Here is a 15,203-nt window from a genome sequence, read left to right as displayed (position 1 = left end):
TTATCATGAGATTGTAGTTGTTATTTACCGTCCATCACAGGCCACGAGAAATTAGTAAATTAGATTAATAACGAAGAGACATAATCACTGAGAGACTTGAATTAAGTACATTTTCCTACCACAATAGACTACAATATTCTACAATACACCCACATTTCCCAGGATACAGTGCTGTTTACTGCTGACGGAGTGACAGTGTTCGTGTTATCAGGGACGGGCTCTGGTGGTGCTGAAGATAGCTTTCCTCTCTGTGGATGTAGCGGCACTGTTATACTATGTAACTGTATGCATTTATTGTCAAGAACTGACGGTGAAAAGGCCACAGTAAGAACAGGATAAACTTGCTTGTTTTCATTTCGGCAATGCCTCTCTTCACGTCTAACCCCTTTGACCAAGATGTTGGTAAGTTCAGAGTTTGCTAGCCAGTTTGCTAACATAATGCTAAAATGCAATGGTAGATGCTTTCGACCCAGTGACGTTAACGTTATCTGAGTGAATAATGCTGTGTACATGCAAACTACATGTCAGACTATGTATGCTTTCCGGAACGATGGACTGGTCCTGTATCATTACACATTCAATGCAAAGCATCTGTTGTTAACGCCATGCTAAGAATACGTATTTAGCCTGAGCTAACGTTAGCCTCAGTTGAAATACAAACACGTCAAGCTTGCTGTGTCTGAATTGTCTAGTGAGCCATTAAAGCACTTATTGAAATTGAATTAAAGGAAATTGTAAGGGTTTCTCTCCAGATGTTTATTTTTAGTCTCCAATAATCAATTCAGCCGCATTTGAGTGAATTAGAAGTCCTAAAGCAGATTGACACAATGACGCTGCACTTGTCTCTCTGAGACAACAAAGCTAGTTAGCATTAAGCTATCCTGTATTGGTACGGTCACCCTCTCAATCTATTAACTTGGGGAATTAATGATGACTAGTTCTAGGTGTCGTAGTGCAAAACCTATGTCTACCAGCGAACTAAGTGGTGGTGTCTGGCTTCAGTTGTCTATCCTACATTATGTCTCGTTGTAGTTAACTGTTAGCGGCGGCACAAGAATGCATGAGAACAGTAGCTTATAACTAGCTAGCCAACAAGCCAGCTGTTTAACGTTATGGTTTCATTATATCGTTCGCTTGGAGAAATCAGCAGATATATTTGATTATTTGATTGTACGTATAGTCTAACGTTACATTGTCCATTCAACAAACACTGCTATTTATCACGCAGAACGTGGAATATGTGGTACTATGTATATCAACCATATATTGTAACGTTATATTGAAATGACAATAATATCACAATTTGACACATCATTATAGCTTCATAATTGCTTAATGTATGATTGCCCTCGTTCTCGCCCCAGAAATAGCTTTTTACTTTATCTTCATGGAGGACTAAGTCTGTGAAGGCAACAGTTATCTGTACCATGTTGTTTTCATCTTATACATGGATTTTTTGAAAGAACGAGGCTATTTGTTTATTTTGTTAGCCTAATGTTCAGTAAAGTTTGATGAGCATGAGTGACGCCTCCTCAAATGTTGACCAATTTAGCATGACCATGGATGTAGGATGCCCAATAATTGTGTAGAGGCAGGCAATCATGTAGAATCTGTCCCTTATCCTTTTTCCTTATCAATCACAGTTTAAGTTAGAGTTTAAACTAAGCATGGTCCAATACCGAATGGATCTTTTCTCCTGCAGAGAAAGCAACCAGTGAGATGAACACAGCCGAGGACTGGGGTCTCATATTGGACATATGTGATAAGATCGGACAGTCGCGCACAGGGTAAGTATAGGGTCATGTGTCAGCGTGCTAAATTGTAGGGATTCAGCACTGACTTCTTGTTCTCTCTGAAGGCCAAAAGAATGCCTGCGGTCTATAATGAGACGAGTCAACCACAAGGATCCTCATGTAGCCATGCAAGCATTGACGGTAATGAAACTGAAATATTACAGTAGTTGATAAAGCTTTTTGAGTCAGGATCATGCATTATTTAGAGAGTCATGTTATCGCACAAGACACAAACAATTAACATTCAGAGAGAGGTTTGAATTGTGTGTAATGAGACCACGTGGTGATTTGGTCAAGTAGCCTATAATGTCTTGTAATGGACATATCTCAGTAAATGGTACTAAATTGTCCTGTTTGAGTAGACAAAAAGCTGCCCCTGCTAAGGAATTAATTTCAACATAGACAATAGGGTCTGTTATGGTTTATTTATTGTATTTGCATTTTGTATATTGTCATCCTACTGTGTCTACAGAATATTTAAAATAACAAACCATGCATTTCCCACACAGCTACTAGGTGCGTGTGTGTCAAATTGTGGCAAAATATTCCACTTGGAGGTCTGCTCTAGGGAGTTTGCCAGTGAAGTCAGCAATGTCTTGAACAAGGTACGAACCTCTCTCTTTCTCTTTCTCTCTCACTCACTCACTCACTTACTCACTTACATGCACCAAATATTCACAGCTTTGTCATCAGTGGAACTGTTTTGCCACTTCTTCTGCAGGGCCACCCTAAGGTGTGTGAGAAGCTAAAGGCCCTCATGGTGGAGTGGGCGGAGGACTTCCGTAACGATCCCCAGCTCAGCCTGGTCTCAGCCATGATCAAGAACCTGAGGGAGCAGGGTGTCACCTTCCCTGCTGTGGGCTCACAGGTGAGAGGCTCATGCAATACCACAGTGAGCCTGTTGGCTTCCTGGATTCAGACTGGCTCTGTCTGTTTAGACGGTCATTTTAGATGCTAGATTGCAACTCGTATGATTAAATGGTCTTTATGTTAGTTACACTGATAAATCTGGGCTTGGCGGAAACTTAAAATCCCCTTCGTTAAAGTTGTGCTTTTGCATTTGTGTGGTTCTTTACTGAAGGCTGCGGAGCAAGCTAAAGCCAGCCCTGCATTAGTGGCCAAAGATCCCTCCACATCAACAAACAAAAAAGAGGAGGAGGACCTTGCTAAAGGTAAACGCTGCATGCAAACATTACTTAAGTACTAAATCAATCATGATGTTACGGGGAATGAAGGCACGAAAAATCAATTCCCTAACAACTTCCTGCAATGTGGTAACACGTCAGAATGTTTTTTACTCACGAATAAGCAGCTTAAGCATGTGTTATACAGAATGGACTTCCATAAATGGATATAATTGAGGTACAGCTGACATGTCACTTATGCTACCAGAGACTGTGTTTGGGTACCCTGGAAATCCATAGTTATCGCGAGAGCACAATGGTATTGTCTCTGCGAGACACTCTGGCAATGAGCAATGATGCACGTTACTTTTACCCCAACATTCCGGGGAACCAGCTAAACTGATGAAGACAGCGCTGCAACGTTGGAGGACAGTACACATTGGTCGTAGTGTTATCCAATTGTGTTGAAGTCCGAAATCATTCAGAGGAAACATGTCTAGTGTTATCCAATTGCGTGCAGTGAGATTTCTAAATGCATGCTTGTTGCCGTCCCTCGAGTTGGGCCATTACATTGTTCTTGGCCAGACCCTTAATCTTTCTAGATTATCAGGGTCTGGATTTTCCAGGCTAGTGTTTGGGTCACATCGTTGCAAATTTCATATGATGATGCATCATTCCACAAAATGGTTTGTCTTCTATCATGAAGTAATTCAATAGGCTTAACGATAAACATTTAGCCTTAACTCAAAAAACAGCTGTTAGGCTTATGTCATTTTGATCTGTAAAAAATGTCACATGCAGCCATGCCTAAATTCTGCTCACTGCACATTTAGAATGCTTAGCTGGAATGATGTTTTTCCCTTTGATCCTACTTTTAAAGCAGGCCTACTTGTGGGCATGTAATTGGGCTACAGGTTTTCTACAGGAATAGCAAGCACTGCACTAGTGGATATAATTGAGGAACAGCTGTTGAGCCCTATTCAGCCCCTCTATTCTAGCCCACTCTAATGACTCACCTGCCCCTCTCAGCCATCGAGCTCTCCCTGAAGGAGCAGCGTCTGCAGACCCAGACGTCGCTCTCCGGCCTCTACCCCAGCGCCAGCAGCCTGCTCTCCTCAACTAGCAAGCCGGAGGGGCGCAAGGTGCGCGCCATCTATGACTTCGAGGCTGCCGAGGACAACGAGCTCACCTTCAAATCTGGAGAGATCATCACCATTTTGGATGACAGGTACTGACCTCGCACCATGGCTCGTCATGGTGTTTGTACAAAGGCGCAGTTTCCTTTACACATGGTTATCATCCGCACATTTAGCATGCCTATATGCTATGGCAGTCCTAAGTGACGAAAAGGTGCAACTGTTTTCTGTGAGGTTGCCTCTCATTGCTTTTTTGGCACTCTTGAAAGTAAATGTAGCCTCATAATACTGAAAAGGAGCATGCAGTTCGGAGATCATGTCAAATTCATGTTCAGTAATGTCATGTTTCTTTCAACACAAATGGAGGCCTTGAGTTTGTAAGCTACCAAACTATGTTGTTGTCCAGGCATTATTTAACTACAAGTCAGTAAGTCATACTTGGTCGCATTATTAACAAAACAAACAGAAAGGAGCTAATGCTATTGCTAAACCTAACATCTTTCACATTATCCCTATGTGATGTGAATATGTAGTAATAGAACCTACTGTGTGTGAATGGGTGTGTGTATCTGTGTCAGGTTGGTTGAGCACTTACCTGCTGGTGGCTTGGGCTCACTCCCTGCCAGGTGGCTCTGTATATCTTAGTTCATATCTCGGCTCAAGCACTTAGTTGTTGGAGTTTAAATTTTTGTTATCTTGGTGGTGGAAATCTCAACAGTATGCCTCTGCTGCCACACAGAGCCTAAGTAATTGTGTGTCATGATGACAGGGTGGTCTGCTTTTAGAAATTACTCACCGGAAGTGACATCACTGATGCCCTGCCTTACAGTCTGTGCTTTACCTACCTTGTGATCTAGACTTCCCTACAACTGTGCTTTTTATTTCTATGTCGTAACTGTTTATTAATAAACCAATGAAAGAAACGTGAGGCCGCAAAGTTGAGTTGTCTCACTTTGCCCTGCTATATTTCAAGCGTCGTCAGTAATGAGCACCAAGACAAATGTGTGAAACCCCATTTTAACGAGCTCTCTCTGCCGTCTTCACCTCACAGCGACCCCAACTGGTGGAGGGGCGAGACGTACCAGGGAGTGGGCCTGTTCCCTTCCAACTTTGTGACCGCAGACCTGACGGCGGAGCCCGAAATGAGTTGAGTGGCAGATTTCTGTTCTCCTCCCTTTCGAATGAACGCCTCTCCGTGTAAATCCTGTCTCCTCTCCCGTGCCCCTAACACACCCTTAAGCAATTTGCCTAAGTGTCTTGGCTTGGAAAAAGACGTGGAATCATGTTAGAGAATACATTGAGCTAATACGTTGGACAGTGTCTGAAGTGCCCCACCTCTATTTGCGTGCTTGGTTTCATAATCATCATCTTATCCGTCTTTGTGATCTCAGTGAAGGCCGAGAAGAAGACGGTACAGTTCAGCGAGGACATCCAAGTAGAGACTATGGAGCCAGAGCCAGAACCAGTCTACATTGATGAGGTGAGCTAACAGTCGGCAGCATGGCACTACAGTCTACATTGATGAGGTGAGCTAACAGTCGGCAGCATGGCACTACGTCTTAAAAACATGGCAGTTATTGCAGGTATCCATGCTCTTTGCTTAGTTAAAAAAATCTTGCTGCCATTAGCTGGTCACTATTCCTGGCAATCTCCCTTCTATTGGTTTATTTATTATTAACACAACAAATGACTATCTATCCACAACAGCATAGAATTGGGGGCAGCCGTGGCCTACTGGTTAGCACCTCGGACCTGTAACCGGAGGGTTGCCGGTTCGAACCCCGACCAGTAGGCATGGCTGAAGTGCCCTTGAGCAAAGCACCTAACCCCTCACTGCTCCCCGAGCGCCACTGTTGATGCAGGCAGCTCACTGCGCCGGGATTAGTGTGTACTTCACCTCACTGTGTGTACACGGTGTGCTGTGTGTGTTTCACTAATTCACGGATTGGGATAATTGCAGAGACCAAATTTCCCTCACGGGATCAAAAGAGTATATATACTTACTTAAATGGACTCTTGTGTAAAACCGCAGCCGTTTTAGGTGGCAGATGCAAAAGCAGTGTGCACAAAAGGACCTACTTGTCCAACTGTGTTATTGATGTTCAACTGTGCTTTCCAGGAGAAGATGGACCAGCTGTTGCAGATGATCCAGAGTGCAGATCCAACAGATAACCAGTCGGATCCTGTAGAGCTTCTGCAGCTGGAGGGTAAGAGAAAAAGCCTCCAGGCTCTCAATGGAGAAGTATAGTTTTTGTCAGAAATGAAAAGTGTTCCTGTAGGTATTTACTTTGTTCATCCATTCATTCAGCCCTGTGTATTGTTGTTTTTGTTTTTACACGTATGTTTATGACATGCTAAAGGTGGCCTTTTTGCTTTGCTAGGTGCTTGTAACCAGATGGGGCCGCTTATTGATCAGAAACTGGAGGACATTGACAGGTGCTGTGTTCTAAGAGAGCAGAATTTGTTTCCTCAAATTAGGATTAACTCTGAACAATAATCACAGACATCACATCAATTGGAGTCAAAGTGCTATTGACATGACCGTGTTGAATGTGTTGTGGTGTGATTGTGTGTTTACAGGAAGCACTCTGAGCTGTCCGACCTGAACGTGAAGCTGATGGAGGCTCTGTCGCTGTACGCCAAACTCATGAATGAGGACCCAGTATACGCCATGTACGCTAAACTCCAGAGCCAACAGTACTACATGCAGCAGCCGGCCAATGCTTCCCAACAGGTACAAATACAGTGCCTAACAACCCAGTTTGATAATCTAGGTTTAGGCCCATCATTGATTGATGGAGGGCGGACGTTCATTTTGCCAAAGTACAAAGTACTTGTTTGTAAAGTTTTTGGCCGCCAGTGACTACACTGAGCTGGTTATGCATTCCTGTGCTTTGTTTGCTATGTGCAGGTGTACCCAGGCCAGGCCCCAGCAGGCTCGTATGCCATGAGCGGCACAGCAGTGCAGGGCTACAGCGTGCCACTGGAGCAGCACGCCTCCATGAACCAGGCCGGAGGCCCCATGCCAGGCCAGCCAAATCCCAGGTACTCGCCACGCCTCACCGCAGCCAGCCGCAACTGAGCCAGTAAAGGGCCGTTCACACCAAGAACGATAATTATAAAGATAACTATAATAATAAAAGCACACTGACCAACGATAAGAAAAGTCCTTGTGTTGATCAATGTGACGTCTAACATTTGATGGATTCTGATTGGCTGCCAGTTTTTTATCGTTCTCAAAATCGCACTAAAAGTGATCCCCAACGATATCGTTCTTTATGTCTTGTCATTAATATTAGCTAGAATGATACTTTTTTTTTGTCGTTATCGCTGTGTACAGCCCTTAAATGTGCGTTTGCAGTCTGTGTTGCTGTTTGTTGCAAAAGTTGTGTGTAGTTCTCCAGCAATTGACAAACTTTTGTTTTGTGTACTGCTTGTTTGGTGTACTAAACTTCTGTTGACTTAAGACTATTTAACAAAATGAACTCTAGCAAATTGCTGACAAAAGGTTTAGTATATTTTGTCACCATTCTATTTGTCCAGGGTTTCCCGCAGCACTTTGCAGTTAAGGCGGCCGCCTTAGCAAGAGACACCTGCCGCCTTAACTAGCCTATGTAGTCAAAAAAAAGAAAAAATAATAGAGTATATAGGTAGGCCTATACGACGATGTCCGCCATGTTGAGCTAGGCTACCGTGACCAACGCCAGTCTCCCTCTTCAGAACGCATACAAAATAATAATACAAAACGTGCCATGAATTGGACATTTCTACAATTTTTAAATGCAGTAAATCCTCAAATTATGACAGGGTTCTATTATTTACTTAGGCTGCACAAAGCACAGAGCTTTATTTGGGGCAGGCTTAATCGGGGCAGGTCTTTATTTTTACGTTTTTTTGTGAGGCATGCATTTCGTTTGGAGCGGCATGCAGCGGTAGGCTATCAAAAGCATACGATTTTCGGTTTGGTTTGGGATTCAATTTACTTTTTTGGAATGTTTGATTATATTGCTAAATGTTGGGACTGATAGACACTGAAATCTGGGGGGTATTTGATGGTTGACTATTAAGTTTCATGTAGGCCTAGTTGAAAAAGTGTCAGGAATTCCACCCGCTGTGGATTTATTGCAGGACAGGCAGTCGCTTTAATTCGGTCGTAGAACGTGCGCTGCGCTATGCTGTAATGGAAACCTTACTGTGTAAAGCCAAGTAGGCCTGTAGCCTAAATTGAGTTATTTTTTTTAATTGTGCATGATTTGGCCTACTTTTTTTATTTTATTAAATTCGTAGGCTGGAATGTTTCGGGGCAACAATTGTGTTTAAATGTAGTGGCTTCCGCCTCTGGCAAGCTCAGAAGGGGGCGGCAAGCGACTGGTAGCTTGAGAGTGACGTGTTGGAGACCCATTAGGACAACGACTTTTCATTGGCAACAGTATTAAACCAACCAACAATATAAAATATTAAGAAGAGCTCTTTAATTTAATTTAGTTAAATCGAAACAATGTCTTTTAGTGCTCGTGGACTGATAGCCATAGGCTACTGGCAATTATCATCCCGGCCATAATTTAAGGAATTTACGGGTAGGATATGCCTCCGAATCGTGTGATGCGTCCGAACAGCAACATCTGCTGGTTGAATGTCATTGTGCTATCTATCATTGTTCGCCAAACATTCTAATCAAAATTGTAAATCTTACACAAAAGTATAAAATACTCTCAACTTCATTCACTCTCCGCTCTCCGTGTATAGATCAACACAGACTTGCGGAACAGGCTGCAGGGCAACAGTTTGACAGCCTGCATAAAAATAAGCATTTAATGGTCGGCTCTTGCAAAAGAGCGCAATTAGGCTTTGTTGTTTTGCACTTTCTTTTACACTTCAGTGTTGTATAGTTTGTATAGCCTAGTGTTCTAGTGTCCTAGTGTTGTTCTGTTGTTAAACAATTTTTAACACACATATTTGTATAGTGGTTGTATAGGCCTATATGGTGTTTTATGCACATTGCAACTGTTATTTTGCTAAATAATTGTTAAACGTAATTTTATAAATAATTGTAAAATGGCACAACCTGCTGGAATAGCTGTTGTCTTGTGCTATCATGTACCCAGAACAGTGACTGTAATCTGTGAAACAAAAACAGCAGTGCTGCCTTTGCCAATCTCCCTTCTGTTGGTTTCAGTGACGTGCACATGTACATGGGCCAGCCTGGCGTCTACGGCCCCAACCAAGGAACCATGGGGCCCGGCGAGGTGCCCTCCTATCAGAACCCCTCCAGTGGGCCAGCCGGAATGGGCCAGCCCCCTAGCTACAGTGCCCACACCACCCAGAGCCTTCCAGCCCCCTCCGAGGGTCAGCAGGTCCCTTACCCTGCTGAGAAGGCCTTGCTCTAAGGCCGGCACAGACAGACTGAGACCCACCCGGCCCCCTTTTCCCCGTTTCTGTCTGACACACAAGGCGCACATGTATATACAGTCAAGTGCAAATTATGCAGATTCCCTAGCCCGGTTATGCACATAAATAGACTTACAAAATCTTTCAGAACACTAACTTTTAGTTCAACATACACATACATACAGTATGTTCACACTACACACACACACACACACACACACACACACACACACACACACACACACAGTCCAAATATGTAGGTGTATAGTTCTCTGACAGTTGTTACCACTGAGTTTACAGTCAGTGGTGAAGAGGCAATGAGCATCTTTTTACATTTTTCATTTCTTTTTAAGACTGGAAACTTGTCAGAAAGGAGCACTCGGCCATTTCATGTGACGCATCATTAATTTTTAGTATCACTAAAGACTGGAAACCAAGTTGAGGAAGGCTGAGAGGACAGTGCCAGATGAAGGAACAGGAATAAGCATGCATACTTTGTACATAGCATACTGCCTGCCTGTCTGCCTGCACAGGTGGCCGTAGCATCATGGCTGCTGTGGCAGAGCCCTGAAGGACAGCAAGGGCCCACTCCCTCCTACAGGGGCCCACTCCCTCCTACAGGGTCTTCCAAACTCATCAAAGTCCTCATAACGTAAGCTGCCTCCGAAGACCCGCGGAGGAGAGATCAAACACTCACACACACATAGACATACATACACACACACAGACATACATACACACACATAGACACATAGACACAGACATACACACACACACACACACACACAGACACACACACATACATATATGCATACATACACACACACACACACACACACACATACATACCTACTCCGCTACAGGTGCTGGCTGGTGTTCTGGTCAGTGTCCCATGGTGTCTATAGGCATCAGTTTTGCTCAGTGTTAAATTTATACCATGCATTTTTTTTGTAGCGTGATTTTTAATTTATAATTTTTGAATTATTGTTATTGCTATTTTTAATGCACAGTTGTGTGTGTATAAGAGGAAACAAAAAAGGACAGAAATATTCTACCTGTTGTAAGAGGCTTGGGACTCCCCATTTTAGTTTGATTCTGTAGACTCAGAATGGCTGCCTGCTCTGAGAGATGGAGCCCGACACTGCACGTCAGGTAGCGATTATTACTGTACATCCATGCACTTTTGATTTTACCCTGACATCTCGAAATGTTTCTGTTTCAACACTAGAGACCACCCTGACTGAATCCTTAAAACTCCCAGAAATGCAAAACTGGTCCGCTCATCTCAAGCCGGACTAGATTTCAAAACTCTAAAGATGCACTCCTTAAAAGCAAGCAAGAGATGGCTCTCATGATTTGTGTTGATTAATTGATCATTCATTCTTGAAGACAGAATATGAAGTCCATCTTAGAGATATAGGTCACTGGATAAATGGCAGGCCCCTGCTTACCCAAGCCAGAGTCTCTCCTGTGCTGGATGGTGCTCAGCTCAGATTGGAGACTAAATGTGCTTGTGGACGTGGACGCTGAGTGGGAGTATAGTGGTGGACACTGATATTCTCACTGGGTTTCATCCAGTGGTCGTGACTGAGTGACTGTCCTGCTCCAGTCTCTCCCTTTGATGCCCCACTGTGTAGATGAAATGTGAAGGATAGGAAACACGTTTTTGGGAAATTCTACCCTGGGACCACAAGCCAGTCTTAAATAAGCACTCCTTTTGCACATGGAGTTGGGAGGTAGATGTCCCAGATCGAAACTTTGTCCACAGGGAAACGTGACTGGTTTTATGTTTTGAAAAAAAAGTGGGCGATTCTTGTGTCAGTTTTGCGGTTATGTTCCAATGTAGCCAGCTGTTTGTATGTACAAATTTAATCATCTTAATTATAATTAGTATTCACAATAAAACTAGGCCAAATGTATATAACATTTTGCTTTGTCTTGTTCTTGCCTGTCATAATTTGACATCAAGTTGTTTCAGTATTAGTGATGAAGCTTACCCTGTTCAGGTCATTTAGGTGTTAGAGAGAGCACTTTAACACAATGGAAACAGGAGGAAGACATACATTTGTGGGCTGATCAGGTGTAGGGCCACAGCTGGGTAGTCAAACCAAAAATCATAATTTATCTGCCACTAGGTGGAGACGAGCTGTTAAGATTTAACCAGCTTAAAGACCTTTCTCCCTTTCTCCCTCTCTCTCTCTCGCAGTATTTGTGACTCGATCACTTGACTTGTTCTAAGCTCCCACAAAGTCCTTATTATTACCCTGGTTTCGCTTTGTTTTGTATTTTGTACAGCTGCTCAAATGATTCAAGGATTCATGGATTATTTTTTGTCACATACATAGAGATGTATACTGAAACAGATGTATACTTTTGTAAAACATCTAGTGAAATAGCATTTAGCTGCTCAACTTTCATGTGCATAGATGTCTATTTATAAGCATAAAGAAAAAGATTTAGAAGAATTGAATAAATAGATTGAGGGAGAAGTGGGTAAAAGTGTTGTGTGTGTGAGTGCAGTATGGCAAGTCCATGTAATGTAGTTTAAAGAGTTTTATGTGAGTCAATATGCGTATGGCTTAAGGAAAGAAACTCCTCCTCAATCTTTCTGTTTAGTAGGAACAGAGACATCTGCCTGACCTCAGTGGTTTAAACAGTCCATGGTAGCACAACACCAGTGAGCCAAGAGCAACAATATGTAGTTGACACTACACAAGTACAACAGGCTTCAAGTTCTCATAAAGAGTGGCGTGACCACAGCATCAATGTAGCCATAAAAGTATACAGCGAGTGCGTTGTAAGCAAAGCCAGTGTTCAGAGTCCAGAGCAGGATGTGCTGAACCGTGTGAAGACCGTGTCAGTGGATGAGCGTGCTCTGTTCTGTCGCTCTCTACATCTGGAAGCCTTTCGAAGTCAGTCAGGATGCTGTCAGGGAAAACGATCAAACTTGTCCTTTTTGAGGTTGTCCAGTTCGCATGCCTCAGTGTGCCTCTGTTCGTGATCATGGAGCGCTTTGCCTCCCTGATGCGCCACGTCCGAGGAGGTGACCTGACGGCATATTGGCTGGTGGTGGCTGCCTCGATTGCCTATGTGACTACAGTGTCCTTACTGGTATGGGTGCCTCTGAAATACTTTATTCTGACGTCCAGGAGATTCATCTCTGAAATAACAGCTTGGTGAGTGTGGTGTGAAATTTTGCCTTAAGGCAACAAATTGTAGAAACAATGGAAAACTAGTAGAGCTGGGTAAATGTTGCCCTGCTTAAATATTTAATAAATGTGCTTTATTTGGACTATCTCAAAGATGAATACAGAAGCCATATGGCCATAGACATAATCTATAGACGTAAATTCCCAGTTGTGGTTTGCATATGAAAGATATTAGTTCAAATGCCAAGAAGGATTATCTTCACTAAATACTATGGCTTTGCAGCTGTCAATCTATGGTTGTCATGGGACCCATCTAGGGTCATAGGGTCAACGTTTGGAGGGCAGATGTTCAGTATGCTTTGATTTTGCATACAAACTCTTAAGTCAGACTTGAAATATGCTCTTTTCCAGGAGACCAATAACACTGGCTTATGTGATTGTGTGTCCATTGCCATGCTTTGGCATTCTCCTGGCTGGCAGCAAGGTACAAATAAGTAATGTACAACACATGTATGTCAATCATAATGTTAACTGGCTGCAAATGTTATGAAGCAGAAGAGCTGTAACAAATTGCTATGGTTTTAAATAGTATTACTGGCACAATTGCCCAGGGAAAGTCCAAATATCAGACCTGAGGTATTCAGTAACTCACCAAGAAGACAACAGATTGTCCATTAACCTGTAACCTGTGCTTAATGACAGGAATGTCAAGCCTGATGTGACAGGTTTTACTACTTTGATCATAAAAACAGATTAGACTTTGTCATATCCATCTGGTTTGTATCAAATCAGTCTAGGTGTTATCAATAATTCATATGTTAATAGTGCTTAAAGCACTGTTGTACTAGACAATCCTGTCCTGTCTCACTTTTTACATTCTCAAAGGTGCAAGTAGATGGGGGTCACCGCTTGGATCGTTTCACAGAGTTGGCTGTGTCCTTGGTATTACTATCTCTGATCATTTTGGACGTTGTCGAAAGAATCCGGCCTCTCCGCCTCACTGGTCAAGGTAATGAGACCTTTGATCCAATCACCGTTATTTACATGGGTTCAATTTAACGGTGTGACCTTAAACTGGACAGTGTCTGAATCCTCTGTAGCTCAGTAGTATTCTTGTGATTATTCTTTTCATGTCTCCTGGTGACTGGAAGCTGAGGGTCTGGAGCTTGACTTTGAGCTGCCCACACCCGTCCTCACACACCTGGAGCAGGTGACCACGGTGTCGTCCCAGGTCGGCGCCGAGCGAGGCCAGAACGGCTCGCCACATCAGACAGAGTCAGGGAATGTCTCATCAGGGAGTCACTGGAGGGACAACGAGGGCTACAGCTCACGGGCCACCAGGAGGTCCTACCTGTACTCCTCGTCCAGCTCTTCTCGCTTCTTCTCGGGACGCCTGCGCTCCATATGCGTCAGAGACCCGAGGGTGGACGCACTGGTGGAGAGCTTCCTCTTCTGGATGGACACCACAGAGATGGTCCGGGCGGCAGAGGTTTCCGCCTTGTATTACACGAACTGGGTCTTTCCCATCTATATACTGGCCTATCTCTCCACACTGCGGCTAGTCCTCACCCCCAGTAGCCCACTGCTGCCGTTTTTAGGGGTCGTCCTGCAGGACCTGCCCTTCCTGGTCATCAGGCTATGCCTGGTTGGTGTGTTTGGCTATGTCACACCCCTGTTGTATATCATGAAGAACCTATTTGTGTGCCTAACTTATGTTTATTTCATCTTCATGACCAAGCTTAAGGTCTTCAACAGGACAAGCATGTTTTGAGCACTATGGACACACTGTATGACATTAACAATTAATTAATTAATTTGTCGAATATTCTGTAAGTGTGTGTGTGTGTGTGTGTGTGTGTGTGTGGGGGGGGGGGGGGGGGGTTGTTATTATACTGATGGTTTATTATACTGTATATTATATAGCTTACTGATACCTATACCTATACATGTTTTTAGCCGTAAAGTCATGTAAATGTAAATATAATATATGGCTATGAGTGAAATATTTTAGGAATACTAGAATATTAAAATAGATTATCCGGGAGAGCTGAGCTTGGCTAGCCTGACGTTGTCATACTCAAATTCTAGTCAGAATATGAGTCTGATACTGCTCCATTGGGACATAATTATGGGGCGTGTTTCAACCGATACAGGGGGGGAATGCCTCTGCACTCAATTGGATAGACCTAACCAATCAGAGCAACAAAATAGCTTACCGTGAGGAGTAGGAAGAAAACACATGAACCATCCTTCTTCTCCTATATCCCCTCCGTTTTTAAAAATAATTCTGTTGAACAGTGATATGCTACAAACATGTTAAACAGCTGGGAAAGGCTGTCGCAAATCCCTGGAACAGGTGGTCAATCAGAGATTTCAAACGAACGAGGGAACATGTTGCAATGCAACAGCGCTGTTTACCCTTGATGAAAGTGAAACCACAAGTTTTCCCACATCTCAACTTTGGCCAAAGTTTTCAGAAATAATCGTTTTCAGTGATACAAACTCATTAAATAATATGAATTTTCCATATGGGGTCTTCAAAGCCATATATCCTTCTAGCCACAGCGTTTTTGTTTCAAACATAAGCCTAATCTAAGCGTGCTCAGATGACGT

The 15,203-nt window shown here is 43.2% G+C and overlaps 2 protein-coding genes across 2 annotated transcripts; both read left to right on the top strand.

Moving 5' to 3' along the window:
* The first annotated feature begins 67 nt into the window (after positions 1 to 67).
* Positions 68 to 11,365, top strand: stam (signal transducing adaptor molecule (SH3 domain and ITAM motif) 1). Its single transcript, XM_076295409.1, has 14 exons — positions 68 to 402; positions 1,703 to 1,787; positions 1,859 to 1,934; positions 2,303 to 2,398; positions 2,515 to 2,661; positions 2,875 to 2,965; positions 3,947 to 4,145; positions 5,105 to 5,199; positions 5,445 to 5,533; positions 6,173 to 6,260; positions 6,435 to 6,489; positions 6,634 to 6,787; positions 6,965 to 7,098; positions 9,230 to 11,365. The coding sequence occupies exons 1-14, from the start codon at positions 363 to 365 to the stop codon at positions 9,438 to 9,440; spliced, it is 1,560 nt and encodes a 519-aa protein (XP_076151524.1). The 5' UTR covers positions 68 to 362; the 3' UTR covers positions 9,441 to 11,365.
* Positions 11,366 to 12,363: 998 nt separating this feature from the next.
* On the top strand, positions 12,364 to 14,361 carry tmem236 (transmembrane protein 236). The gene is made up of 4 exons (XM_076296061.1): positions 12,364 to 12,617; positions 13,002 to 13,074; positions 13,476 to 13,599; positions 13,742 to 14,361. Exons 1-4 carry the CDS (start codon positions 12,364 to 12,366, stop codon positions 14,359 to 14,361), a joined length of 1,071 nt encoding a protein of 356 aa, XP_076152176.1.
* The last annotated feature ends 842 nt before the right edge of the window (positions 14,362 to 15,203 follow it).

Source organism: Alosa pseudoharengus, unplaced genomic scaffold, assembly GCF_046254945.1.
Source record: "Alosa pseudoharengus isolate Yale_2024_CS ecotype anadromous, Long Island Sound unplaced genomic scaffold, YU_APseudo_1.1 YU_APseudo_1.1_scf_2, whole genome shotgun sequence".
Classification (NCBI taxonomy): domain Eukaryota; kingdom Metazoa; phylum Chordata; class Actinopteri; order Clupeiformes; family Clupeidae; genus Alosa; species Alosa pseudoharengus.
The sequence above is the reverse complement of the archived record's forward strand: the minus strand, read 5'-3'. Positions and strand labels throughout refer to the sequence as shown.